The 27327-nt window shown below is 40.5% G+C and overlaps 1 protein-coding gene across 1 annotated transcript; it reads right to left on the reverse strand.

Annotated features, from left to right (window-relative positions):
- Nucleotides 1–4755: 4755 nt before the first annotated feature.
- trip11 (thyroid hormone receptor interactor 11) lies at nucleotides 4756–26546 on the reverse strand. The gene is made up of 22 exons (XM_062995711.1): nucleotides 26214–26546; nucleotides 23352–23428; nucleotides 23070–23180; nucleotides 22570–22872; nucleotides 22269–22337; nucleotides 21902–22067; nucleotides 20782–21120; nucleotides 20629–20669; nucleotides 19724–19822; nucleotides 19248–19439; nucleotides 16012–18732; nucleotides 14575–14856; nucleotides 14344–14484; nucleotides 13787–13980; nucleotides 12836–12999; nucleotides 12076–12179; nucleotides 11320–11419; nucleotides 10010–10091; nucleotides 9735–9849; nucleotides 7532–7660; nucleotides 7263–7404; nucleotides 4756–7156 (listed from the first exon to the last, which is right to left on the reverse strand). The coding sequence occupies exons 1-22, from the start codon at nucleotides 26350–26352 to the stop codon at nucleotides 6942–6944; spliced, it is 5925 nt and encodes a 1974-aa protein (XP_062851781.1). The 5' UTR covers nucleotides 26353–26546; the 3' UTR covers nucleotides 4756–6941.
- Between the last annotated feature and the right edge of the window lie 781 nt (nucleotides 26547–27327).

A 27327-nucleotide genomic window follows, 5' to 3' on the forward strand; every position in this document is an offset into this window, starting at 1 on the left:
ATCGCTTCTCTCTTTTTTTGGTGCGCTCACAGTGACACAGTGGAGGAGGAGCGCGCACTGATCCGCGTGTGCGCGCTGACGCCAGCTGCCAACACCTGGTTTGGGTTACGCGCTAGGGGGGCAATAGTAAAGAGGAGGTCCTGTAGAAACACGCACTGCCCCATTGCACTGATTATTCTGCAATGCAAATAAACCGTGATGTTCATATGCAAAAAGACTAAAGCAAATTAAATATATACTCTATGTGTACACTGTATACATTTCTATAAGCTATATCTGTTTTAGTTCTTCCTGGCTGACCAATGAACATTTCTACAAGCCCCGTCCAAAAAGGGCCAAAAAAATGAAAGCAGAATTGCAACATCTGTTAAAAAAGATTTAAAATGCAGTATTTGAAAAGGAAAGAAAAAAAACTGACATTCATGTGTTATCTTTATATATTTTTAGATAGATAGATCTGAATTGTACATGTTTCCTGTTGTAACTGCTTAAGTATCACAAATTCGTCTTGAATACTTTTGGACCAGGACTAACCCCAGGGCCTTCCAGCAACAGCTGGCTTCCATAAAGTACAGACACCCCCCCCCCCCCCCCCCCCCCTTTTGCAATAAGAAAGCAAAGCAGAAAGCAAATCTCAGAAATAAAAAGATTTCCAAACATAAATTGATATATGCTTTAAAATCACAAAAGTAATTACACAACAAATTAGGTGTCAATGCATTCTTATGGAGTTACTGTTATAATGCCAAATATTAAGCTGGGCTTGAGCCGTAAGGCTCCTCAAAAGGCCTCGTTATTGTGGGGTTTGGTCAGAGGGTTTGGCTTTATGTACTAGATTACATTTTCCATAACAACAAAAATTTAAAACCTTAATTCATTTTTTGACAAGTGTATATAATTTGGCAAATTTATAGTAAATAAACGTATGCATACTAACACCAAATCCACATTTTTTCATTCAGCTTGCTACTTTGCATAACCTAATTCTGCATGTCAGATAGAGCCAGTTTCGGTTGGTACAGGGGTTAAGATTCTGTGTTCTTGCCACTACTGCCCATGTTGAAATCTCTGGTTGGAAAAAATCTTTGTTTCTTAAGAGCAGCATCTTAGCATCAAGTGCATATTTCTTTGGCTTTTTTAAACAAATTTAGTGCAATTTATGCACACTTATACATCCTTATAAATAAAATGATCAAAATGGGAGTCTTAAATAGTTTATTAAGTCATTTCTGGGACATTTTTTTGAAAATTGGACTAAACAGAACTTAAAAGTTGGCTTTATTTACATATTCAAAATGACAATTATTGGCAGAATTATTCTGTTTATAACCTAATTTTCAGTTTTGAACAGTTTGTCGGTGGTTATTTTGGGATCTTAGAATGTCCAATCCTCTCTTAGGCCCTTAGATGAGAGGCTTTAAACGCAGAGAGTGGGATGCATTTGAAGAGCAATTCTAATGAAATACTGCACGTTGAACCCTAAAAACAAAACCCTCCGTCAGCTGGTAATGAAGCTTATTCATCTGTAACTGACACAGAGTGCACTCAGTCCAGCTCATAAAAGGTTTCATAATGAGCTCATCATGCGTTGTATTGGTTGTGTTGGATGTTTCAGCACCAATCCAACCAATGATTGCCATTGTTCATGGTGATCCTAGGCATATGTGTGGCAGCTCATCCTTGGCCACTCAAGGATGAGCAGCTGCATGCCCTACCACTTCATGGCTGAGCTGTTGTTGCTCCTAGATGTTTGTAATTCAGAGTAATAGCACTTGCAAGTCACAGGAGCAACTCACAGGGCAGAAATTCACCGTACTGAGTCTCACTTCTTTTTTATGCATTTCCCTCATACTCATACTTCTGTGGATTTCTGTGTGAGGTCAACTTTGCGTATGAAGAGCCACGCCCCGGTCTCTGCGGTCCTCCACATTCTGTACATGCGCCCTGGGGCAACCAAGGTCCTTACACAGCATTGATAACCCCACCCGTTAGTCCGGTCTTTCCCACCCAACAGACTGGAGGCCAATTATGTCTGCTAGACGGTGCCCAGCCGACCGGCTGACAATGTCATTCTGAAAGTTTAAGTCCACTGCCCTGTTTGACAACACATAGGAAACATGTATGCCCAGGGCTATGGGAATTTGGGAACTACTGGTCTACAGTAGAATCAGCTTTAAAGCACAGACAGTGGGAAAAAATACCTGACAGATATAGTTGTCGGTTAGATGGAGTGAATTTGTGCAGCTTAGCAGACAAGCAAGGAGACTGCTCATAAGCTTCTCCCATTACAGACCCACCTAGAACCAGATGTTCTATAAGATAAAAAAAAAAAAACTTGGAACAGATTTCAAATATTTCAGCAAAGAATGAGAGATTTTTATTGATCTCAGAAGCTCACAGTGTGACATTTTGACAGAACAGACAGCATTTAGTCTTATAACCTTTGAGCTGTCTGTAGGTATACAGACTTAAACTATTATTCAACATCTGCACAGTTTGATTCATCCACCTTTAGGACAGTTACCATTTTATAGGTAACTCTTGCTAATTTTAGAGATATTCCTTACAGGATTAACAATAAGCAGACCTTCCACCTGCCATCGTGTCCGGCACGTCAGTGCTTCTGTTTTTTCAGCAGTACTCTAATTTTTTTACTGAGTTGGAGTTGGCAGTCAAACACACCAGATGTGAAGTCAGGACTAACGAACTGCTGGAAGTCTAAAAGAGCATCTAAGCGGCCTGTCAACACTGTCTGGAACTATTTCATCCTAAAGCCGGATATAGCTTCCCACACCTCACTTATTTGATCTAACCTTCCATAAATACATTCACAGCCAATTTCTGAAACTTGCCTGGGACCCATCCGGCCATCCAAACTTACATTCCTCAGTCTGATCATTAGGGGTGTAAAGAGCCTACAGATGCACCTCTGTGATGCTAAACAAATCACATAAGGGGTTACTCGTCCAAAAAGTTGAGTCCTTCCAGAGTACTAGTCAAGAAAATGACACACATGGGTGCTTGGGCCTAATACATGAGCTCACCACTGCTGAGATCCCAGACGGCTGTGCCTGAGGGATGGAGGTCGACTGGGCTTTATTGGCACTGCACTTTGCATGCTCTGCTGTTTGGTCAAGGCACCTGTTGGGGTATTCTAGGAGTTCATTAGTGTGACTGTACATACAGTTGTGTTAAAAAAAATAGTGAATAAAGCACAAAATAACTTTTATTTCCATAAATGCAAATGCACTGAAAATACTACACTTTCAATTCTAAATCAAAACATTAACACAATTTAGCCAGTTTGTGTTAATCCTTTACAGAAAGTGAATATTAGGCTGTTCAAAAAAATAGCAGTGCCAGCATTTTTCTTTAAAAACTCAAAAAAATGTATGTATAAACTGAAGAAAATGTTTGAGGTTTCACTTTACTTTAAATTTCTGAACTAATATTTAGTGGCAGAACAATTGTTTCCGAGATCTGTGTTGCATGGAGTCGACCAACTTCAGGCACCTCTGAACAGGTATTCCAGTCCAGGATGATTAGACTACAGATGTCAGTCCACAAGTTCTCTATGGGATTGAAGTCAGGGGATTGTGCTGGCCACTCTATTACCTTAATCATGTTTGTCTGTAACCAAGATGTTTTGGGTCATTGTCATGTTGAAACACCCATTTTAAGGACATTTCTTCTTTGACATAGGGCAACATGATCTCCTCAAGTATTCTGATATATTTAAACTGATCCATGATCCCTCGTATGCCATAAATAGGCATAACACCATGGTATGAAAAACATCCCATATCATCATTTTGTACCACCATGCTTTACTGTCTTCACAGTGAACTTTGGCTTGAATTCAGTGCTCGATGGTCATCTGACATACTGTCTACGGCCACTAGACCCAAAAAGAACAATTTTGCTTTCACCAGTCCACAAAATGTTGAGTCATTTCTCTTTAGACCAGTCAATGTGTTCCTTGGCAAATTTGAACCCATTCAGGACACGTCTTTTTCTTAACAACGGGACTTTGCAAGGAGTTCTTGCTGGTAAATTGGCTTCACTTAATCATCTTCTGTACTCACTGGTAACTTCAGATATTCCTTGTTCTTTCTGGAGGTGATCACTGGCTGAACCTTTGCCATTTTGGCTATTCTTTGATCCAATCGAACAGTAGTTCCATGCTTCCTTCCGCATCTTTCAGGTTTTGGTTGTCACTTCAAGGCATTTGAGATCATTTTAGCTGAGCAGCCAATAATTTGCTGCACTCTGTTTGTTTTTCCCCCTACAATCAAATTTTTAATCAAAGTACGCTGTTCATCAGAACAATGTCTGGAACAACCCATTTTACCCAGTATTTCAGAAGGAAATGTGCTATGATCAACCTGTGCAACATTTGCCACCCTCCTACCTTAAATAAGGGCCAAAATTGACACCCGTTCTTCTGCAGAATGAATGACTTCACCAATTGAACTCCTCACTGCTATTATTTTGAACAACCCCCTGTCAATCAATGCTTCAATTACTCAGAATGAGCGGCATGCATGTCCTAATTGTTGGGTTTGTTTTGTTTTGATTACTCTACTACACTTTCAAGTAAATTATTTGCTATGTAGAAATATCACTTCTACTAAAAACAGAGATTTATCAGGTTAATGGTGTTGAACACCACTGTAGTACGGCTCTCTGTGAGATGTCGTCACTGCAAGAGTGCCACAAGCGGCAGAGAGAATAAAACAAATACACGTTTGCATATACAGAGATCTTTATTTCTGACAAAAGTTACAAATACTGGAGAACAGACATGAACCAAATGTAACACAGTAGCCCTTATACCCACCCCACCCTAAAAAATAAACCTTCAAATTAATTATTGCCCTTTTTCAAAGTCAACCATATTAAAGTTAACAGAAGTTGATTGATAATTACTGATGCACCCCATGTCCATAAATAAGTTTTCTTTTTTACAGGAGGGCAAAAGCATTTGGCACAATCTTCCTCCTAAATCAAGTTTTAATCAAAATTTACAGATAATTTTACACAAAGAGCTTTAAACTGTAATTGTTCACACTGATTTATACATCCACGCTTCAGCTCTTTTTCTGACTGGTGAACCCTCAGAATAGTAAAAAGTGCAAATGATTTACACTCATTAAGTACATATTTATAACAAGGAGCAGAAGACTAATGTCCACTTGTCAAACCATTACTGTTCATTACAGTTATCAAAGTAACTGACACACCAAATAGGCAGTCTACAAAGAAACGTGAATATAAAAAAACAGAGTGCATTTTTACAGATGTGGAAAAACTCTAAAATCCCACAGACATCTGGGAACCAATTGGCCGTTTTTCATCATATAAATCACTGCCGGCATAGAAAAAGGAAAAGCAGGCACTGATATTGATAACAAACCCCTAATAAACAATCCTGCTTACACAGCAGCACCAAAGCTGCAGGTAAAGTTCAGCCAATGTATAGGGTCAACACCTTGTGATAACATCTAGCTATTCTTAACATGACAAGCCCCCTCTGCCTATTCTGAGCACATTATCCATTAAGGAAAAGGAACAACAGTTTGGATACTGCTTCTTCTTTATACAGAAAAAAGTAATGATATTGCGTTCCCTCGCAAATGTTTTGCATTCCCACAACCACACACACACACAATATGTGTTCGTCAGCCAGCAAGCATATGTAAAGCCAAAGCTGCCTAATGACAATGCCTACGTTAGAGCTTTGAGTTTGAGTTTATTCAGCAGTTGTTTGAAACTTGCTGTAATTGTAGCTAACATTAGCAAAAGGACGCTGCAGCTGGAATGCACATTTATTTCATGTATGTCCAAATAATCTCCAGTTAGGATCTGTTTTAACTATAGTATACACCTCGAAGTAATGATATTGACTATTAATTAATTTTTTCAATATTTTCTCCTGACTTTAGCATATCCAATTACCCAATTGCATTACGCTTCCTCTCTACTGTTGCTGATCCCCGCCCTGACTGAGAGGTGTGTGTGCAGTTGCAGACTGCATATTTTCACCGGCACGAGGCGAGGCACAAGTTTATATGCGGATCAGCTTTGTGTACGGAGAGCCACACTCTGATCAACACATTATTCCTCGACAGCAGATGTCGTAATTGCTTCAGTTATGAGGAGTTCCCTGTCCGGCTCCCACCCTGTATGAACAACAGCCAATTGTTGTTCATGTAGGTGCCCAGCCCAGCCGCATGGCAGAGCTGAGTTTTGAACCAACAATTTCGAAATGTCAGCTCTGGTGTGCTAGCGTGTTTTACGGCTGAGCCACATAATTTTTTGTGAGGGAATGCAAAATGTCTGTGAGAAAACGCAATGTCATTTCCTTTTCTTTTTTTAAACCCTTAGTGTTGCTTTTATTCTTTTGCTTGTCTGTTTAACCTGGGGTGGAAGAAAACCTTCGCATCTGACTATGTTAATCTTGAAGTTGTTTAAAATAGAAGAGTCCTAGCTTTTAGGATGCATCCAACACTTGAGCTCAGGGGCCAATCGAGCTCGCAAGTGCGAGTGTTTAATTCAGTCTACAGTGTTTCAGAACTGTTAGGTGTGGTCCTGCTGTGGGCCTTTTTTTAACAAAGATACAGCTGGCAAGTCAGTACGTGTACACCTTCAAAGTTTGCTGATGTTTTAGATGAATGTGAGTGACAAACTTGGATTGTGGAACATTGCTGGAAAAACACAAACATACAGTTGTGAGATTCAATGAGATCTTTCGCTCCCACTGGGCGTGTGAACATGCCTGTGGATGTGCTATAATGTCAAAAGAATTGAATGAAATAATGTAGATTTCTGCCCTTCTGGTGTGTCAGTGGAAGAAGTAATCAGTCAGAAGCACCTTCCGGCAGGGATGGTGTAGTGTCTCCTAAACCTAAAGTGCGTTGTGCGGCAGCATGGTTGGCCAATCACTGCTTGAGCAGGTCTTTGAGGACAGCGCCGGCGCTGGCTTCAGCTGCCACAGGCACGGGTGTAAAGGTGGGAAGAGCATCCGAAATGGGCTTCATGAGCAGGTGCCCTCCTGCAGACCCTGCTCCACCGGCATTTAACAGAGGAACGGCCGCAGAACGGGGTGCCAGGAACAGGTTCGAGTCCATGTGGCGCATAGCGGTGCTCGATGAGCCTGAGTGCCAAGACACAGGGGCGAGAAAAAAAGTGTGTTAAAATGACAGATTCAAAACAGAGACATGGAATTGATGCCACTTAAATGTAACTGGTTCAGGTGGCACCTGTTGCGGAAGCGCTGGATGAACTCTGGCGATGAGTGGGTGGTAGAGAGAGGGGCTTAATGTCATTGATGGGCAGTTTGGGTGCAGGAGCTGCAGGACAAGACTCGACTTCCAGGAACTTAACAAACATCTCAGAGAAAGACTGCACACACACACACACACACACACACACACAGATATGTTGATCTTTAAGCACCTGTCAGGCTGAAGAAACTATGCATGCATGCATGTACTGAAGTCTTATTGTGAATGAGGAGAAAAAAACTTACCCCATTAAGGTTTTGGTTGTGTGTTGGTCTTTGAGGGGTGGTAGGGACACTCTGCGCCCCTCTACCGCCTCCTAACCAGCCTGAGACCCAACCAGTCATCCCTTTCCTTCCCTCCTCCTCCTCCAACATCTAAAATTAAAGGGACACAAATTACAAAAAATATTAAGGCATTGGCATTTCCTCGAATGCATTTCTCTTCTTAACCCCTGCACTGCCCAAGAAGAGCTGAGAAGTGGAGGAGCAAAGATCCAGTACCATCCAAGCAGGAACACACTATGCGCTCATCAAATCATCCACACAGTAGAAGCAATGAAGTCCTGTATGCTCCCTCCCTCAGGCACAGCCCTTTAAGCATGTTGGACACTTCACCAAGTCAACATCAACGCCTGAGATTTGATTGTGGTGGTTACTCCAGCAACCCTATGGTAGGGGATCTCAACCCTATTCACCTGTTCAAGGCTGAAGGTATCTCCTGACCTTCCATTCCTTTGAAACTCCACTGTTTTCTGGTCTAGAGTTCTGGAATAATGAATCAGGCAGCACTATCTAACAGACTAATCTGGGTTTGATGTGCAGCAGATGAAAGACTTTTTCACATGCATATGGCTGGTTATTACATTTTGAAGGAAAAAGTAGTCTTAACTATTTATGATGGTTTTGTTTTAGTGAAAGGAAATTTTAATCCAACTCCATATGAAACCAATTTTTATATGTCATATTAAAAGAGTTGAAAAATAAAAGTATGATTTTTGGGTTACATAGGAATTTTTCCTTCCAGACATAAACACACCCACTTAGAGTGGAAAATTTATGATGTAGAGTATAAGAGGAGAGAAAAAGACAGGAAATGGAAAATACGGATGAAACAGAAGGATCTGGAGAGCGCTATTAAATAAAGCCTGATCGGAAGAATGTCTGATCACAGATGCCCGATCCAGATGTCCATCTATCACCTACCATCCTGCTTGTGTTCCTCTTTTTATTTAGATGATTCAGTAAAGATGAAGGCGTTTTCTGCTTCCCTGGTTTGTGTGTGTATTTGCATTTTTTCTCCTTCTCCTCTTGGCTAGCTGCAAGCCTATCATTTAATAACAGGCTAATAATGATGGACAAGTAATATCTATACGTCTGTACAAAGGCTGCGCGTGAACCTTAACATCTGAATTAAAATATGAATAGTAGGTAAAAACATTCTACTTTTGCATTTTTGCAGACCTCCATCAAACCGAGGAGAGTCACAGACTATCACGTGACCCATCCGACACATTTTCAGTCACAGAGTCTTACAGAGAGCATTAGTGCATAGGGAGAGTCACTATATTCTATCTGTAAATCCACAGTCTCTCATGCAGGTGCCAGTCAGCAGAGGCCGCAATTGCAGCAGCAAAAAAAACCCGTTCAACCATAATACACCCTTCCCACAAACACAGCCAATCATGTCTGTGTAGGTTCCCAAATTCAAAAATCTGTCAGCAACTAAAATGATTAAATTGATAGTATAATGCTCGGTGTTACTGCATATTCTTAAATATGATTGCCCACATCTGGTGACTTATCTGTGCCCATATAAATCAGGACTAGTTTGAAGGGTACCATTAAAAATACACATAAGGGTGGTCTCTTAACAAAGTTTGGAAAGAAAACCAAAATGCTAAAAAGAAAATGGGTCTAGATGGTCAGATGTAATCCAAAATTAATAAGTTGCTAACAGACAGGTGACACGGTTCACAGTCAAGCAAGCTTCACATTGTCATGGGCTTGGGCCTGCGTTGGCTTTTTATCGTCCACCTAATTATCAACAAACTGTAGTCGAGGCCTAACATAGCATTTTGAAGCAGGGCCATTGGCAATGTAGAGCCTGCTTGATTGTGGACAGTGTCACTAATGTTCCAGCAGCACTTAAATGAAGCTGATTTTCCTCTGTAACACAGAGAGACAACAAGAATTATTTATATATGTTGACATGAACCAGCTTCACATGGCTTAATTTGAGTTGGCCTGCACAAAGCCCTGGTCTCAAACACACTAAACACCTTTGGGATGAACTGGAATGTTGATTGAGAGCCAGGTCTTCTTATCAGACATCGTGCCAGACCTCAGAAATGCTCTTTTGGCTGAACAGGGATAAATCATGATACGGTTTTGTCTGGCTTTTATGAATTAAAAATGCATATTTTTTAGACATGATATAGCATCAACCCACCTGATCCACTTCTGCAGGCTCTAATCCAAGCACATTACCCAAAAGTCTTAGTACTTCAGAGCGTTTGCTTTTCGGGGTGTGGAAATAGCCCAAAAACAGATTTCTTAAAAGGACTCTAAAAAAATCAAAAAGAAGCAGAAGAAAGAGGTTTTGAAAGCAGCATATGGAAGCTACAGCAGTGTTAGCTGGATATTTATGATCAGGATGCAAGTCATGACAGGACTTTCAGATTATTATATTTCATGTTTTTGGAATGTTGCTTTTTCCTTGCTTACTTGTCCACTTTGCCTTCTGTGCTGTTGAGAAGGTCTGTCAGCTTTTGCTGGGCTTCATCCAGCATCTGCTGCCTTGCTTCCACTGCAATCCACACACACACACAGAATCCTGAGTTGACTGTGTTTGGGCATGGTAAAGGAAATCTGTCATCCCTTCTACAAGCAGGCAGTGTTTGATTCTAACTGCAACTCTTTAAGAGGATTATTTATACAACAAACTGTTACCTGAGTAATGTCTGCAGCTCTCTGGAATGTCTTTGTGTGTGTGCACAAGACCATGTTATGTTAACTGTCATGATATCACAAATGTCCATACTCTAGATATTTAACACACGAGGCTTGTGTGTGTAAGAGGGTGAAATATTTATAATAATAACAGTGGTAATGGTGTGAACAGGTCTGGTTTGTGATGTTATGTTTTTGGCTTACACACACACACACACACACACAGCTGGGTTTGATCCTTGGCCCGTCTGGTCCTGTAGATTTTTTTAAAAGTATTCCCTGAGTCTGTGTGAAGCAGAGGTGTGTGCAGCAGAAGGTCGACTACTCACTTTTATGCTTCCAATTCATCAGGTTTAAATAAGTAAATACAAAGGTTCTTCAAAAAGTTTCCACACTTTTAAAAACTCTATTTATTAAGAATTTTAATTAAATTCAAATTACATCACTTTTTTACATAGTCACCTTCCGATGCATTGTGTCGTGCCAACTTTTTAATGCCATTACAAAAAATGTTTCTGGTTGAGCGTGTAGCCACTGATGCACTGCTGCTTTCACATCATCATCACATTAAAATCTTCTTCCCCTAAAGCTTCTTTGAGCATCTCTCAGACAGGACCAATTACTACTCCTCCCACCCTCAACACTTCCAACGAAAATGTAAAAGTGCGGAAACTTTTTGAAGATCTCTCGTATATAATTTGTTTGAGTGGGTATGTGTGTGATGCCCTGTGATGGACTGGTACCATGTCAATGGTGTGTTCCTTTCATGCACCTAGTGTTGTACATTGAATAGATTGTATCCAGAACAGAACCATGTCTATAATGCTCAGTTTAATGGCTGGAGAGAGGAAAATAAATTCTACTATTAAAACTGTGTTTTATTAAATTGCAGTCTTTGTATCTTGCAGTGCCAGCTAGAAATCAACATTTCTTTCTCTGGATGTTTTCTTTTTTTAGCCATTTTCAATTTCTGGTTATGTATCTGCTGGCGCTGGCATAACATCCAGACTGATCAAGGAGACACGGGTCACTACATCCCACCCTCCGACATGTAGTTTTTAGAAGGCACGAAAGGAGGTTCTTACCTTGTTTCTTTAGCTCCTCTATCTGCTCCTCCTTCAAGTCCAGCTGGTCAGTAAGGCGGGATGCAGACTCCAGTGCAGCATTTGCCTCATCGAGGTTCAACTTTAGCAAGAAAAAACCCAGGGTTATACAAATACTCTGCACCGTTTTCCCTTAAAGATGCACTGGTCCATATGTTATTATTGGAATGTGGATCAAAGCAATATTTCTCTGATCAAAAGCATGCCTAGGATAACACAGGTCTTGTCTGTGGACTTGACTGTTTGTGTTCACATCTCTCTTGTCAGTCACAGTACAGACACTTAAAGTCCTTTAGTGGTTTTTTTGAGCAGCATCAAGCAATAAACCATATAAAGTTTATATATCTGACTATGTAAGTGCATAAATCTACTAAGTGCACCTTTACACCAACAACAGTCTCATTTCACACTGAAGCAGCAAGGCTGATGGAAATACTGTATAATGAATTTATTTATTTATTTATTTGGATTTTAACATCATGTTTTACACTTTACCACATGATTTATCAGTTTAAGTTTAAAACACCATCACAGGCAATTTTGTATCTCCAATTCACCACACTTGCATGTCTTTTGACTGTGGGAGGAAACCGGAACTCCCAGAGGAAACCCACGCAGACACAAGGAGAACATGCAAACTCCCCACAGAAAGAACCTGGGTCACTCCACCTGGGAATTGAACCCTTGCTGTGAGGCAACAGTGCTACAGCTTTTTCTAAAAGATAAAGTTGATAATACCTGCAGGGCGGAGGCTTTGTCCTCCAGACTCTCTGCTTTCCTTTTCCACTCCTGCTTCTCTTTCTTGTGCTTTTCCAGCTCTGCTGAGTAAATGGCTTTCTCCTCTGTTGCATGTAGAAAAGATATCTGGGTTCAAATCTGCACTACATCTGCAAGCACCAACCTTTTCTGATTTACTGTAAGCTCATGTTAAAATCAGCGGAAGAGAAATTGAGCTGAGATTATCCTTACTGACTTGATCTATTCTGTACATTAAAATAGTAGAGCATTTGTTTTATCTAGTCATTAATAAGGTTGTTTCAAAGACCCAAGTCTGTACCACTGGAATTGAAACTTGACAAATTTGATTTGATAAATTTGCAGGGACAAAGCTTTACTATCAGATGTTTGTTTACAGCACTATTGGCTATTTTACACATTTATATTCATATTTATGGTCGCATAATACAATGATGTTATCACACACGCATCCCAATCCTTAAAATTCTTTTTAAAATATTAATCCTATTTTCTGCAGCTGTAACAGGAGCATCATAACCTTAACATGAAGAATGTCTAAAAAGATGCAAATTTCTGTGGTCTAAAAGTCACTTAGCATTATAATATTAAAGAGCTCTGTCATCTCTTTTTCAGGCAGTGTCAACTTACTATCACTGTCAGTTTCAAAAGGACCAGCATGACCGAAATGTTTACAGATACGATGCTCTACATCCAACGTCCTCACTATACAAGTATGAGGAGGTTGTAGTGTGTGCCTTGCCTTGTTGGAACTGCTCTAGCACCATCTGCAGGTTGGAGAGGGATACTGCGTACTGGTTGACTTGTTCCTGAGAAGCATGTAACTGTAGTAGCGCCTCATCCCTCTGTCTGATTACCATGTTCAGCTGCTCCTGCAGAGAATCCACCTGCAGACTGGCCTGCTGACTGCAACCAAACACAGACAGGGAGTGAGGGTACATAAAAAGATTTCAGCTGACTAAAAGGGTCAATGTGAGCTCAAGAAGGCCAAAAGAAAGGAAAAAAGACGAGTAAGGGACGTAGGACATAAAAAATAAAATAAAATAATGTGTAAACCTGTATTAACATGGCAGATATCGTGTTACATTAGCCAGTGTAGTGTGTGGTCAGAACTACACGTTACTTAAGCTAGCATTACTATTACTTGTCTTGAACTAGACTTGTGAATAAAACAGGAAAAGGCAAGCATCATGCAGTGGCCCCTGGGCAATGCAGTTTATATACACTATCATTATGAATCGACCAGGTCTATTATGAAAAGGGCAAGAAAAGGGCAAAAAAGAGTACTCAAAGCTTGTGAGAAGTGCCGGCACGTAAGACAAAGTCACGGTACACAAAGAGTAAAATTTTGAGTACCAGCCCACTTCGAGCACTGATCACAATAACAAGCAGTAAAAGATTAAACAGTAGCAATAATGAAGCTTTATTTTGGGGGAAGTCCCATTGTCCCACTCAACTCCATTGGCCATGTTGCCCTAGGTCTTTATTTGCATAAAGTAACACTCTGCTTAAGTTAATGCTGTAAATAACACAGAAGATAAATTATTATATAAACTTTTCACAGAAGATAATTCATTTACAGCTGCCTTTTAGCATGAAGTTCACTTTTGGGGAATAAAAAAGTCATTTTCAGTTGTTATACATCAAGGATTGTAAACAAACAAGAATAAGAAAGCTTATTGAGTCCAGTTACCTGGCGTTCTCAACAGCACTGGTGGATGACATCAGTTTCTCTTCCAGTAATGCCACCCTGCGTCTGAGCTCACTTTCTCGGTCCTCGGCAGCGAGTGCCTCCCGTGTGTATGAATCCTCAATTTCCAGCAGGTGATTCCGCAGCCGTTCCAACTCCACCTTTTGTCTTTGCTCTTTATCACGAGTGTGCTGCAGCTACACCAAACAGCCAAAAAAAGAAGTGGAAATTGTATGAGAGATCAGTTTTTTGAATTTCTAAAAGCCCTACAGATTCAAACTAACATACTATGTTTATTATATTCCTCAAATGCTTAACCAAACACATTGCAGTCCATGTTACAGTGGGTCTGATTATGTTAGCTGGGTGGTCTGTATGTTTTGGTCTATCTGGGTGTTAAGAAGTGGAGCATGAAGTGAAGTGGTTTTCGTGCATGTTAATTAATCATAGTGCAGAAGTGACAAATATCACTGCTATTTAACCCCGTTTTTACAGTAATAATGATAATAAAAATGAGGGTCTTAGTCTCTCTTTTATTCCTGTGTAATAAGCAATCTTACCTCACTCTGTAAGGCAGACGTCTCCATCTGCTTCTGTTTAAGAGCCAGCATCACTTGGTCTCTTTCCTGCTGGAATGCTACTGCCTTCTCCTGCATGGACTTCATCTCATTCAGCAACTGGTTCAACTCCCCACTCTTACCCTAATACAGACACACAATGAAGCATCAGATTATAGAGTTTTTATAGGTTAAAGAAAATGTGCATGTTGACAGTTACACATTTGCACTTACGTCTTCTTTGTCCTTCAGTAACTTCTCCATGGCTGCAGCCTTCTCATTTATGCTACTGCACTGGAACTCTCGTTCTCGTAGCATGAGCGATACCTGCATGTTGGTCTCCTGCAAGGCACGAAACTCTGTCTCTTTCTCTCGTGATTTAGCAGTCACTGCTTCATTCTCCTCTTTCAACTTCTTCACATCCAGCTCGAAGATCAGCGCACGTTCCTTCAGGTTTGTAACAGCCTGTTTTAGAACCTCGTTATCGTTTTCCCGATTTCGCAAACTCTCGCTGACCTGTAGGATAAACAAGGAGAAGAAAGATTGAACAGACCAACAATCAATCTTGTCTTTAATGAGACTTCATTCCACAGATAGACTGTGGAATGTTAACTGTTTAATTGTATAATTAAATTGTTTGGAAGCAATTATTTCAAGGCTATTAGTTTCTAATTAGTGTCTTAGCTTAAAAGTTTTTGCATATGTTCAGGTCTACAGATTCAAAATAAATCCAATAATTAAATATACACTGATGAGCCAAAACATTAGAACCACCCCCAATAACAAGCTTGACAATGACCATATGGTACCACTGGTGCATGTGAGGGAGAGGGATCAATTAAATGTTGGGCTGATGGTAGTTCCTTGTAGTTCATGTGTTAAATGCAGCAGATCTGATCAGCATAAAGACCTGAGGGATTTCAACCTAGTCAGCTGTCCATAAAGATTTGGTTCACACACAACTACAAAGTATGCTCATAGGCTCCAATGGACCAGCAAAGTCCTTCTGTGTACGGGACTATGTAGTAGCAGGTCAGTCAAACTGCCCATGCAAACTCTTGTCCACCATCGAAATCACCTACAATGGGAATGCAGGCATCGGAACTGGACGTGAAGAACGATGAAAGAAGGCCAACTGGTCCGAGGAATCCGGTTTTCTTTAAGATCATGTGGACAGCCGGGCAAGTGTGCATTTATGTTTATCTGTGAAATAGATGCACCAGCATGCACTGTAGGACGTTGAAGGACCTGCTGGTAACGTCCTGGTATTAGATAACACAGCACTTTTTTCAGATGCCTTGTAGGGTCCTGCCTTTGCGGGTCAGAGCCGTTTTGACGCCATATTTGAAGGGCGGTTATAATGCTTTGGCTCGTTGTACATACATTAAATATCAATAACCTTAAACGTTGTTTGAAGCATGAGTATTGTTAACCATATTAACATTTAGGCTAAAAAATCTAAATAATCTGGTACAAAAAAAAACTATTTTTTGTAGAACCTTCACTTTACTTACATGGTACAAAGCAACAATTGCTTACTGAAACCCCTACTCAACCAAAATGGCACCATTTTATTGAAGAGCCTTGTTTAAGTAAACATTCGCTAAGTTTGATAAATAAACTCCATGGAAACTCCCATGATAGGGAAAGCTACATATCCTTTAAACTCACCTTGTTCAGCTGGTCTCCTTTGGTCAGAATCAGCAGGTCCTTTTCCCGAAGAGACCTCTGAAGCATGTCGATCCTCTCCCGTGCTAGTCTGAGCTCCTCTGCATGGTCTCTTTGCTCACTTTCTAACAAGGCTGCTGAATTTGACAATCGATGATTGTTCTCCTGAAGTGTTTTTATCATATTCTCTTTCTCAGCAAGCGCTCTGCGTAACGACTCCAGCTCATGTCGCAAGTTCTCGTCCTGAACTACCGGTGCTGCTCCCTGCAGACTTGGAGGTGCAACGGCAACATGATGCCCAACAGGCTGAACTGATTGTAGAGGAACGTCTGAAACCTGGGTGACACTATCTAGCTTCCCAAGCAGGACTTCTTTAGTGCTACTGAGCTGGCTAATGGTGTGCTGTACCTGAGCAAGTTCTTGACTCAAAAAACCTAGCCTTTTCTCCTTCTGCTCGTAGCTCTGAATGAGCCTGGTGTAGTCGACTGAAAGTTTGGAGCTGCAATTACTATCAGCAGAAACCTTACCCTGCAGTTTAATAAGCTCCTCTTGAAGCTGGGCAGATTCATGCTGCATGTTCTTGACCGTGGTGATCACCTGCTGCTTCCATTCATCCATCTTTTTCACCTGTTGCTTGAGGGTGTCTCGCTCCTGCAAGAGTTCCTCGAACTGGTTGCTGCTCACACCACCTGAGCCACTGGTGCCAGTGTACTCTCCAGACGACTGAAGAACTGTGATCAAGGTTTGGCATTTCTGGGTAAGAGCGTCAATTTCGATATCCTTCTCCCGAATGATTTTGGACAAGTTTTGGATAGTCTCTCTGAACATTTCCTGACTTCCGGAGGGATCGCTCATGGTGGAGAGGCGCTGGTTTTCCTGTTGAAGTTTGAGAAGAGCAGCTTCTTTGGCTGCCACTATGTCCATGATACGATGGTATTCCGTACGCAGCTGGCTGTTTTCACGTGCCTTCTCGTTTAGTACAGCCAGCACTTGTTCTCGCTCCACTGCATACGCTTGCATCTGCTGATGGAGCAACAGAACATCCTGACTATGTCCACCTGAAACTCGAGCGTGAAGTGATTGTATTTCGAGATCTTTCTGCCGTACCATTTGTGAAAGTTTGCCGAGTTCATCACGAGAGACTACAAGCTGATCCAGCTGTTTGGTCAAGGAAAGGTTCTTCTCATTGAGCTGGATGATCTCAGTCTCCTTCTCCTTGATGCCTTTTACAAGTTTTTCGATCTCTACCTTCGACAAGTCGTGCTTCTCATTGCCGTTCTCAGAACTAAGAGAAGAACTTTTCACCTCTTGAAGGATGTCTACCCTCTGAGGCTGAATTTGCCTTTGATTACCGAAACTTTCAATCTCTACCTGGAGCTTTGCAATCTCCTCATCCTTAGCGACAATTAGTTTATCATAGTTAAGCATGCTTTGCTCGTGTCTTGACCGAGTTTGGTCGAGTTCGTTTTGTTGTGCTAGTAAAGCATGCTGTGATTGTAAAAGGGATTCTTGTTGTTGATTCAATGTCATCCTCAAAGACTTTGCTTCTTCCTCAAGTCTATCTCTAGATGCCTTAAGCTGTGAAACCTCAGTCTCCAGCTCTGTGATTATATCCAATGTCTTTGGTTCAGACATTGTCTGCGGTCGGCTCTGCTGGTCCTTCAGACGGTCAATTTCCTCTTTCAGATGACTGTTCTTTTCCTTCATGGTCCCTAGTTGCTTGTCTTTTTCCTCAACTGTCTTTCTTAGGGCATCAGTGTCTTGTCTTGCTTGGATGATTCTGTCCTCTAATTCCTTCTGAGCATCACTTGCTTGAGCTTTAAGTGATTCTGAAAAGGCATCCTTCTCCTGTAGAAGCTCAGTGAGCTGCTTCTGTCCAGCCACAGTGATGTCTAACATCTCGGTTGTGTCTTTGTGGTCGCTAACCATCTGTTCAAGTTCACGCCTTAGTTCTGCAATCTTTTGATCTTTTTCTTGGTTTAATTTCACCGCTCGCTCATGTTCCATCTGTAAAGCAGAGGCATCCATAGATCTGGCTCTGGTTAGCTCATCAATGGTGTGTTGATACTGCTTGGCCTGATCAGACAGTCGACTTTCGGCTTGACTTAGCTCTCCTTCTATCTGATTCTTTTCCAGCTTCAAGGCCTCAATGCGAGTGTCCTTCTTCAAAACCAACCTACTAAGAGAGGCCTGGCTATCCTGTAGCTGCCTTTCTAGATTCTTCTCTCTTTCAAGAGCTTGAAGACTTTCTTCTTTAAACTTCCGGTTCTCTATCTTCAACTCAAAGTCTATGGATGATGTTTTCTCAAAAGATACTCGTAGTTCCATTAGTTCATTTTTCAAATCCTGGATCTCTTTATCCTTCTCTTCCAAAACCTTCATTTGACCCTGTACTTCTTTACCCTGCTCCCCTGCTCGATTGAGCTCTTCACGAAGTGCAGACAGCCGAGTTTCATTTTCCTGCAGATGCCTTTTTAAGTCCGAAGCCTCTATGCGTGCCTCTTTGCCGAGCTCTTGAGATTTTTTTAATTTGTCTCTCAGTTCCTTTACAGTGGCCTCCAGTTGCTGTTTTCCCATGTGTAGGTCGTTGAGGGTAAAGGCACTCTGGCTGAGCTTCTCTTTTTGAGCCTCCAACTCTTGATGTAGTTCTGATTTTAGATGAGTGACCTCAGATTCTGTCTGAGATTTTTGTGCAACAAGTTGATATTTCAAAGAGATGAGATGCTAAATACAAACACAAAAAAACAAACATGGTAAATGTCTGGGTCATTGGTAGCTAAATAATATCAGGTTTGATTAATTAGCTTGACATGTGCATTTCTGGACTTAACAGGAACCTAATATACTAACCTTTTTTTTAAATAATTTGACCATCATTAAACATTGTTTATAAGCTGATGCCATAAAGATGCCCCAATTTTAGAATAAATGATTGGGGCTTAAAACTGGTGTAGCGAAATTACGGCCCACCCTATAATCTTAACCTTGCCAAGCCAAGCCCCACCTATATGACAAACTGTTTGTGCCCAGGAGCTAAAAGCTGATTGGCCAGGCTCTCCGAGTGAACAGAATAGCACAATCTGCCTCCCTAGTCAATTATAGTCAGCATTATAATGAACCAGGTCACAAAGTGCAAGTCACCTTAATAAAATAATTATTATTATTAATACATTTGCATTTACAGTTACACTGCAGTATATATAATGTAAAGCTGATCCTCAGTTTAATATGGGACAAACCTGTGTGGCCTCTTGGTTCTGCCGGTCTAGTTCTTCTAGCTCTGTTGTAAGAGTCTCAATGTCATGTTGAGCTTGCTTTAGAGCCTCCGCTCTCTGATCCAGCTGCCTCATTAAATCTGCAACCTCAGAGCTCTCAACTGTACCAGAACCGCTTCTGTTCTCCGCCAACTTTAGTTTGTCTGCTAATGCCACCTGCTCAGAGTGATGAACAGTGACATGGTTATCAAAGGATTATGCAAATATTTAATACCAAATATATTTTCATATCTATGAAAAAAATACAAATAGGCAAATGAACCTGTCACAAACTACATATAACTGTAGTTCTTGGTATGTTCAGTTAGTGCAACATTGTACACATCTATCATGCCATCACTACCAATCAAACAAATCCCATTTTAAAATAGCCTTACATTTCATCACTCACCAATTTATCAGTCGCAGCAATCAAAGTGTGAACAAGTCAAATAACAAACCTTCTCCCTTTCCAGCTCTTCTTTCTCTTTTCTCAGGGTGTCAATGATTGTGTTGAGCTCCAATATGTCAGCATGTTCAACTTCTGCAGCAGATTCGACCTGATTTAGACAAAAAGCAAACTAAAAAACAAGTAGCAGGACCAGACATCAGACATCAAACACCTAAACAAAACTGCCTGTGATACCAGTGAGCTTAGTAAACATTAGCTAACTGGATAACATGACTTTTATAGTACAGCAAATTGCTTTTGTTGATTAAAACTGTATTTGAGATGGCCATATGCATCTGTACCACAGAGACTATCTGTGAAGGCATATGAAAACACACTCAGATATGTTTGTTTAGTTTACACTAGCTGCTTAGCTGTCATTCCAGCTATATTTTTCCATCTCCTTACCCTTAGCTTACACTGGTTTGACATATTAACTATATTCTAACATGGTTATTTACAGGGCCAAATAAATTCAGACACACCTAGTGTCTTTAGGTTCTTATTGAAGTTATAAAAAACAACAATCACTTTACAAAGCAAAAATGATATTGCAAATAGAGATTGTCATGTTTTTGTAAGTAAAATTGTACAGAAACATGTAGAATTTAAATAAAGAAAAGGAAAAGAATCACTTACTGTAAAAAAAAAAGTTATATTTTGTCCATAAAGTTAATCTGTTTTGGTTTTGTATTTAAACTTATATATTAGTTGTTTATAAAGACTTGTAAACTGACATGGCCTCTAGCTTAAAGACTCGTGACTTGACTTGGACTTTATTTTGGGTATTTTGTGACTTTTGTGACTCTTTTTGTGACTTTTGTGACTCTAAAGCTGCACTGCCTACTGATTTTTATCCTTATGTGTCTTCATGTGCACATCAGAAAGACAATAGAATTACTAAGAAAGACTTACTTCAGTGAGAGACTTCAATCTGTACACTTCTTTCTCAGCATCTACAAAAAACATAACAGAAGAAATGGAGATGATAAGAAATGTATGATCAAATAATCATTCAATTTTAACACAGAAGTAACATGACAGAACATTTTTTGTAGTACTAGTTACCTGAAAGTGCTTTTCTCAGAGCCTGGAGCTCATTGTCCTGCTGGGCTTTCAGCAAAGCTTTGCTCTCCTGCTCCTGCACTCGAGTCTGAAGTTCGTTAACAGAACTCTGGAGACGACTGTAGTTGTGCAAAAGTTCGCCATTTTCTACTTTGAATGCCTCCTTCTCACGTTCTAATTCCTCTCTCTGATGGCATGCCTCATCCAGATTGGCTGTCAGCTCCAGAGTCTTAGCACTCTGAAGCTCAAGCTCTTTGCGAAAGGAACGAATGGTGGCCTGCAGCTCCTCGTGTTTGGAGGAATCCTGTGGTGATGCTGGAGTCATAGGCATTGAACCACTTCCTAGTGAAAAAGAAAAGGCGAAACAAAAATCACTGACTCATTGGGTAAACGCATTTACATACAAACAGTCAAATATCTTCCTGTTTTAAACAATGCATTTAACCAGCCAAAATAGTTCGGATTAAACTTTACAATTTGGTCACATAAAAGTGTAGAGGTGTTTAATTAGAGCATTTCTGTTTGTGATTCCACAGTTGTTTTGTGATTCATCACAGAATCAGGCACCCACTGCAAAATACTGCAGGAATTTCAGGCAACACAAGCGATTCTACTCATTAACCTGCCAGTCAAGCAGTAGAACCACATGTCCAGAATTCCTAGTGCACATTATGTGAATTCCAGCCTGTTCTTGGATAGTGCCCGTGTCCCCTTGAGCTTGAGGTTTTACTTTGTAAACCTGAAATTGTAAATATATCGTTTTACTTTGTAAACCAAACATGTTTTAGTGGCGTTATTTATTTGGGGAGTGAGCTTGTGTTAAGTAATGGTTTGAATTTCAGGCTGGGCTTACAACTAGAGAAGGTTCATGGTGTTATGTGAACCTAGAGACCAACTACATGGTGCAAGTGTCCAACAACATTTAATCTCCTCACCGCTTCATTTTATTACAATATAATAATTGCATTCATATCTACTTGGTTTGGTAAAATTTTTTAAATGCAGTTAGAAATGATAGTGACACCATGATGTGGAATAATCCTACAGTAACCTGGGACACACCCAGGACAAGTTTGTGTCTTTAAAATATACACTAAAGAATTTTAGGCACTGTGTTCCCTACCACTCTGAATCTGCTCTTCCAGCTCCTCTATCCTCTCCTCATACTCCCCCAGCTCGTCTCTGTGCCGTTTAACCATATCTGTCATTTTCTGACGATGGGCGTCCTGTAGTGCTGCCAGTTCGTGCTGGTGCTCATCAACCTCCTGCTCCATTTTCTGTCGCAGCTCCTAATAGAAAGAAGGCACAACTGTCATTAGGCTATAAACTGAAGCTCAGATGAGTGATCAATGTGATGAGTAAAAATACTTTAAATCAGAAATCTGTGTAGCAGTCAAACATCATGGTATACTAACACAGTGTTACTAAAGAAAACAGCTCAACCTTCCAATACCAAAACTAAAACTGCACAACAATATAATGGCTCTTACTTTGATGGTTCTCTGTAGTTTCAGGATTTCTCCCTGATCTCCATTTTCTGCTCCTGGAACTTTAGAGGCCTAATACATACAAATACAAAGAAAATAGAAATAATGTAAAAGCCAAAAATCAGAGAGCTAAAAATGGGATCTAATGAGGCCCTGTAATGGACTAGCAGGGATGTCCAGGGTGTTATGACATTGTTTTGTTCTGTCAGTTGCTTCAGACTGCGGTCAGATACCGAGTACTAAATCTTGTAGTGTGGATAAAGCTATAAAAGGTGAAGTGCTAGATGTTTTTTGTCATTGGTACCTGAGCTACTCTTCTCCAATGACCCACGTCTGCCTCCAGACGATGCACTTCATTGGAAAGGCGGTTGATTTCCTGCTGCGACCACAGCACATCACTTAGATCCACCTCATCACTGTGGAAACCATGGTGGGCCACTGAAGGCTGGGATAAAAAGGAAGAGGAACTGGTGGTGGTGGCGACGGTGGTAACTGGAAGTACGGCAGGACTGGAAGTGGAAGAGGGGACATTCTGGGAAGACAGGCGGAGCTTCTGAACTTCCTCCTGCAAACTGGTCTGCCGGGCTTTTAGATGACTGATGTCCACCTGGATGCAGGCGTGCGCACACACACACACACACACACACACACACACACACACACACACACACACACACACACACACACACAGTTCATATTAAGCAGTTTAAGCAGATTGTACTTTTTTCACAGCATTCTTTCCTCAAGTCAAAATTTGCATAAACAACAGTGATAAGGCCAAAAGAAAAGAAATGAGAGTGTCACCTCTTTCTGCTGTAGTAGAGACCTGTACTCCACTGACTGCTGCTTCACCTGGATCTCAGATGCCTCCAACTTCTCCTCCAGCTCTGCATTTATCCTTCTCAGCCGTTCATACTAGGAATGAAAACCATCCATACACATCAAGGTAGTTCAGTGGTTAAGGTATTGGATTAGTAATCAGAACACTGCTGGTTTAAGCCCCACCAACACCAAGTTGCTACTATTGAGCCTTTTGAGCAAGCCCTTAACTCTTAATTAGCTGTGGTTAATATAAAGAAACCTCACCTCAGCTCTCTGTGCAGCGAGTGCAGCCTCCAGTTCCGTCAGCCTTGAATTAGAGACATGCAGCTCTGTAGTAGCATCTGAAATAGAGTCAAGAACATTCAAGAACAAACGACCAAACATAAAAGCCTATGGAAAGAAAAAACGCATTATGAAACACTTCAACCCAACAAATTCACCAGTCATGCAGTGGCTTGAGGCAAAACGAGTTTATGTCCTATATTCATGCAGATGATCAGCACTGTCAGTCAACATCAAATGTTTACAACATTATAGAAGTCAGTGGAATGGTATGGAAAAGTTTTTTCCATTTATTTTCGTAAGCACTTTATTCTGGCCAAGGTCACAGCAGGTCTTGTTACATGGGAAAACACTGTACACAAGGCAGGAACACCTCGGATCCATTGCAGAGCTTCCGCCATGCCCCACTCCACCAATCATGTCAGTGGAGATGCCTAATAAACTCCTGCACCTCTCATGCGCCGTGAGAGAACAATGTCAAATCCAATCCAACACCAATCAACTTCAGTCCAGTAATATCTAATACTAACACTCTAAGTATAATAATATTATTTCTGAAATGCTAAAAATAATTGTGATGCAGCTCTGGAAAAAGTTACTCATTTGCTGTTTGCGTAACTGGACTATTGTAGTCAAGTTGTGAGATTTAGTTGTAAAAAGAAAGAAGAATGTTGGATCAAGTATATCAAAATTCTGTACAGCAGTGCTGGTAAGAGCTTTCAAACTAATTCAACCCACTGTACTGGCTTAGAAATCAGATCAGATTTTTGGAAATTTTCGGATACAATAGATTTAGACCCCAGTACACAGCAAGCTAGAAGAATGCGACTATGTAAAAATCAGATTAGACATGTACACAAGGCATGCCAAAAGAATGTGTGCTTCTGTGTGACTATATCTCATTATGTTCCTGTGATTATCAATCAGCCAGAAAAGACACAGCACTCAAATATGACCTTCATACAAACCCACAGAGTAACAGTTATTCACCCTATACCTTAAACATCTGAGGTGAATCTAAAGTTCAGCTTTATGAAATAGTAATAAAGATTCTCAGATTCAGATTTGGTCTTAATATTTGGGTCAGTACCCAGAATTGATTCTGGGTTTGTTTGGGGAACAACATCCTGCTGAACTCTGAAAATTGATTTAAGTAAGGCTCAAGTACAAAAGGAATAAAACCATGTGAGTTGTAGTTATTTCTGTTTAATGCCTTGCTTGAGCTACTCAGTTTGAAGCTCTGAGATGCTAACAACCTGACCAGACATCAAACAGACAAAAATGACCTCTGTGTCTGGTCGAGGCAGTACATTAGTAGTAAAGAAACACCTAGGCCATAGCGTGACCCTCTGTACACGGCACCGCTCTCTTTAAAAATGTAGAAGAGAAGAAGAGGCTTTGAAATGGACACATGTTTAAAGACATGGAAATGGTGTTCACAAAAGTGATGCAAGTGGCAGATAAATTGCAATTGGGAAATTGAAAATGACTACATTGGGAGAAAAAGTCATTTAATTTAACAAAATAAATAAAGTTTTATCTGAGGTGACTTTATTGTGTAATGTGCACTAGACTTAAGACAGAAGTGTGTGTGAAACACATTGATCTATACAATTAGGAATGATTCATGATCTATCAGCATCTCTGCTCTGCTGGAAGCTACAGATCAAAGTTCCTAGCACTGGACATAAGCTTTCTTTCACACACACACACACACACTTACACACACACACACACATACATACATACACACACTTACACACACTTACACACACACAGTTTACTCTGGACAGTGCTGAGCTGGGCTTTTTACTTCACTGCACAAACTCAGAGCCCTGAATTGCACATACACAACATGCCATTCAAAATTCAATTACATGTCATTTGAATCCCTAGATTGTTCAATCTTTTTATTATGATATAACATGAATTCATGTGTTAACAGGGTCAACTGTGAATTGACAAATTAAGGAAGTTACGGAAACACTGACTGTTAGGAAGTGTTACATTAGCCAACAACATGGTGCTGAATATTGACACTTTTAGAAATATTCTAATACATCTCATCAATACATCTCTTCCACAAATAAATGCACACATGCCCGGTCGTCCACATGAACTGGGAGAAAACCAGATTTCCGATGCCCGCCTGCCCACTGAAGATTCGATGGTGGACAGAAATGTGGAAGGGCACTTTGGCGGTCACCTCATCACTAAGATTAAAATGATCTGCAGTTTGAGTTACAGCATCTCTTCTATGGTCCATATTACACACTATAGCCTTCATGTACAGCAGTGGTAGCCTAGCGGTTAAGGTACTGGACTAGTAATCCAAAGGTCACTGGTTCAAGCTCCACCACTGTCAGGTTGTCACTGTTGGGCCCTTCAGCAAGACCCTTAACCCTTAATTGCTTAGACAGTGCACTGTCACAGTACTGTGTATTGGAAAAAAGCATCTCCTAAATGACAAAAATGTAAATGTAAATGTCTGCTGGTATCAATGAGTCTTAGCTGCCCAGCAGCCTGTGGACGGTTTGTTGCTTATCCCTCTACAAGCACCCTTTGCTGTTTTGGAGATACCTGAACCCAGTCGCCTGGACTTATTAAAGTCACTCAGGTGACCTTAAGCTGATCAGATCTGATGTATTTAAAACGGGAACTATGAGGAATCTGAATTTAACAGATCCCTCATCCTCACATGCACATTTTAGCAGTGGTCTTAATGTTTTTTGGCTCATTAGTGTTTCTTTATACAGGTGTGAGGATTATAAAAGATCTTATTAGTATAATTACTAAGAAACTATTTCTAACATGTTTCCATATGGTGGTTTTATTTTCACTTACCTCCTACTTCTTCTGTTCCTTCAAGTAGAATGTCTTTAGTAAAATTGGAAATCTGTCCGGTAAAAGTGGATAAACTTCCACCGACCTGCCCGAGACTCTGACCGAGCCCCGAACCCAAACCCCCTAACCAGGACGACATGGCCAGCGGATTCACTCACTAACTCACTTTCAGCGCCTCCCTGTACTTATCTGTACTGTTTTCAGTTCATATAAACATAATACATCGAATTAAAGAACCAAACAACAGATTTCATACAGAAACAGACATGAGCTGAAATGTCAAAGCCGACAGTTGTTAGCTAAATGCTAAAGGAGAAACCGAGTCTGCTAAGGGGACTGGTGAACAGTCAAAACTAGCCTAAAAGCCCTTCAATTATCAAAACTATCAAGTCAATGTAATTACTTAAAGGTTAAATAATTACAAAAACATCATCTGAAACTAATAAAACACATTCCACACGCTGTCTGAACCGACTTATCTACTCAGTCCGGTTTTGTTTTGGTTTTTCTGTTCCGATACTGCCAGCTCGACCGCAGCCATCACTGAGGGACGTGGACAGGAGCAAAGGATTGTGGGAGCCTGTCAAAAGCTACAACGACTTCACTACATAGTGCACTACTTAGGGAGTAGTGTTGAGTTACAGTCTCTTAGAAGAGATAAAGCACCCTTGGTAGGGTAATAGAGTATGAAGCTATTTCTGACACAGCACACCGAAAGGCTGCGTCCAAAACTGCAAGAAGAGTACTACAAAGTGTGGTAAAATAGTTCCGCACGACAGTGATGGTTAAAATAATGAACACACTATTAAGTGCACTAGTATGCGATTTATGACATTGACTTGTTGTATGACGAAATTGATTCATTTCATGTGGGCGGACGCTTTACACTAATGTGAAAAGAAATCAAATCATTTGTGATTTAATCAAATTCACACTATATTTGCATATCACACCGAATGCTTGTAGCTCATAAAATAAAACAAACTTTGTGTAAAAACGAAGTTGTCCAACAGTAATATCACACCGTCACCGAATTTAACTAAGATAATTAAAAACAAGCATTTTATGCCTGAAAACCAGTGTATCAGATTTAAAGCAAGTTTGCTAAGAAAAG

The sequence above is a fragment of the Trichomycterus rosablanca genome, chromosome 5 (genome assembly GCF_030014385.1).
Source record: "Trichomycterus rosablanca isolate fTriRos1 chromosome 5, fTriRos1.hap1, whole genome shotgun sequence".
In the NCBI taxonomy this organism is placed as follows: domain Eukaryota; kingdom Metazoa; phylum Chordata; class Actinopteri; order Siluriformes; family Trichomycteridae; genus Trichomycterus; species Trichomycterus rosablanca.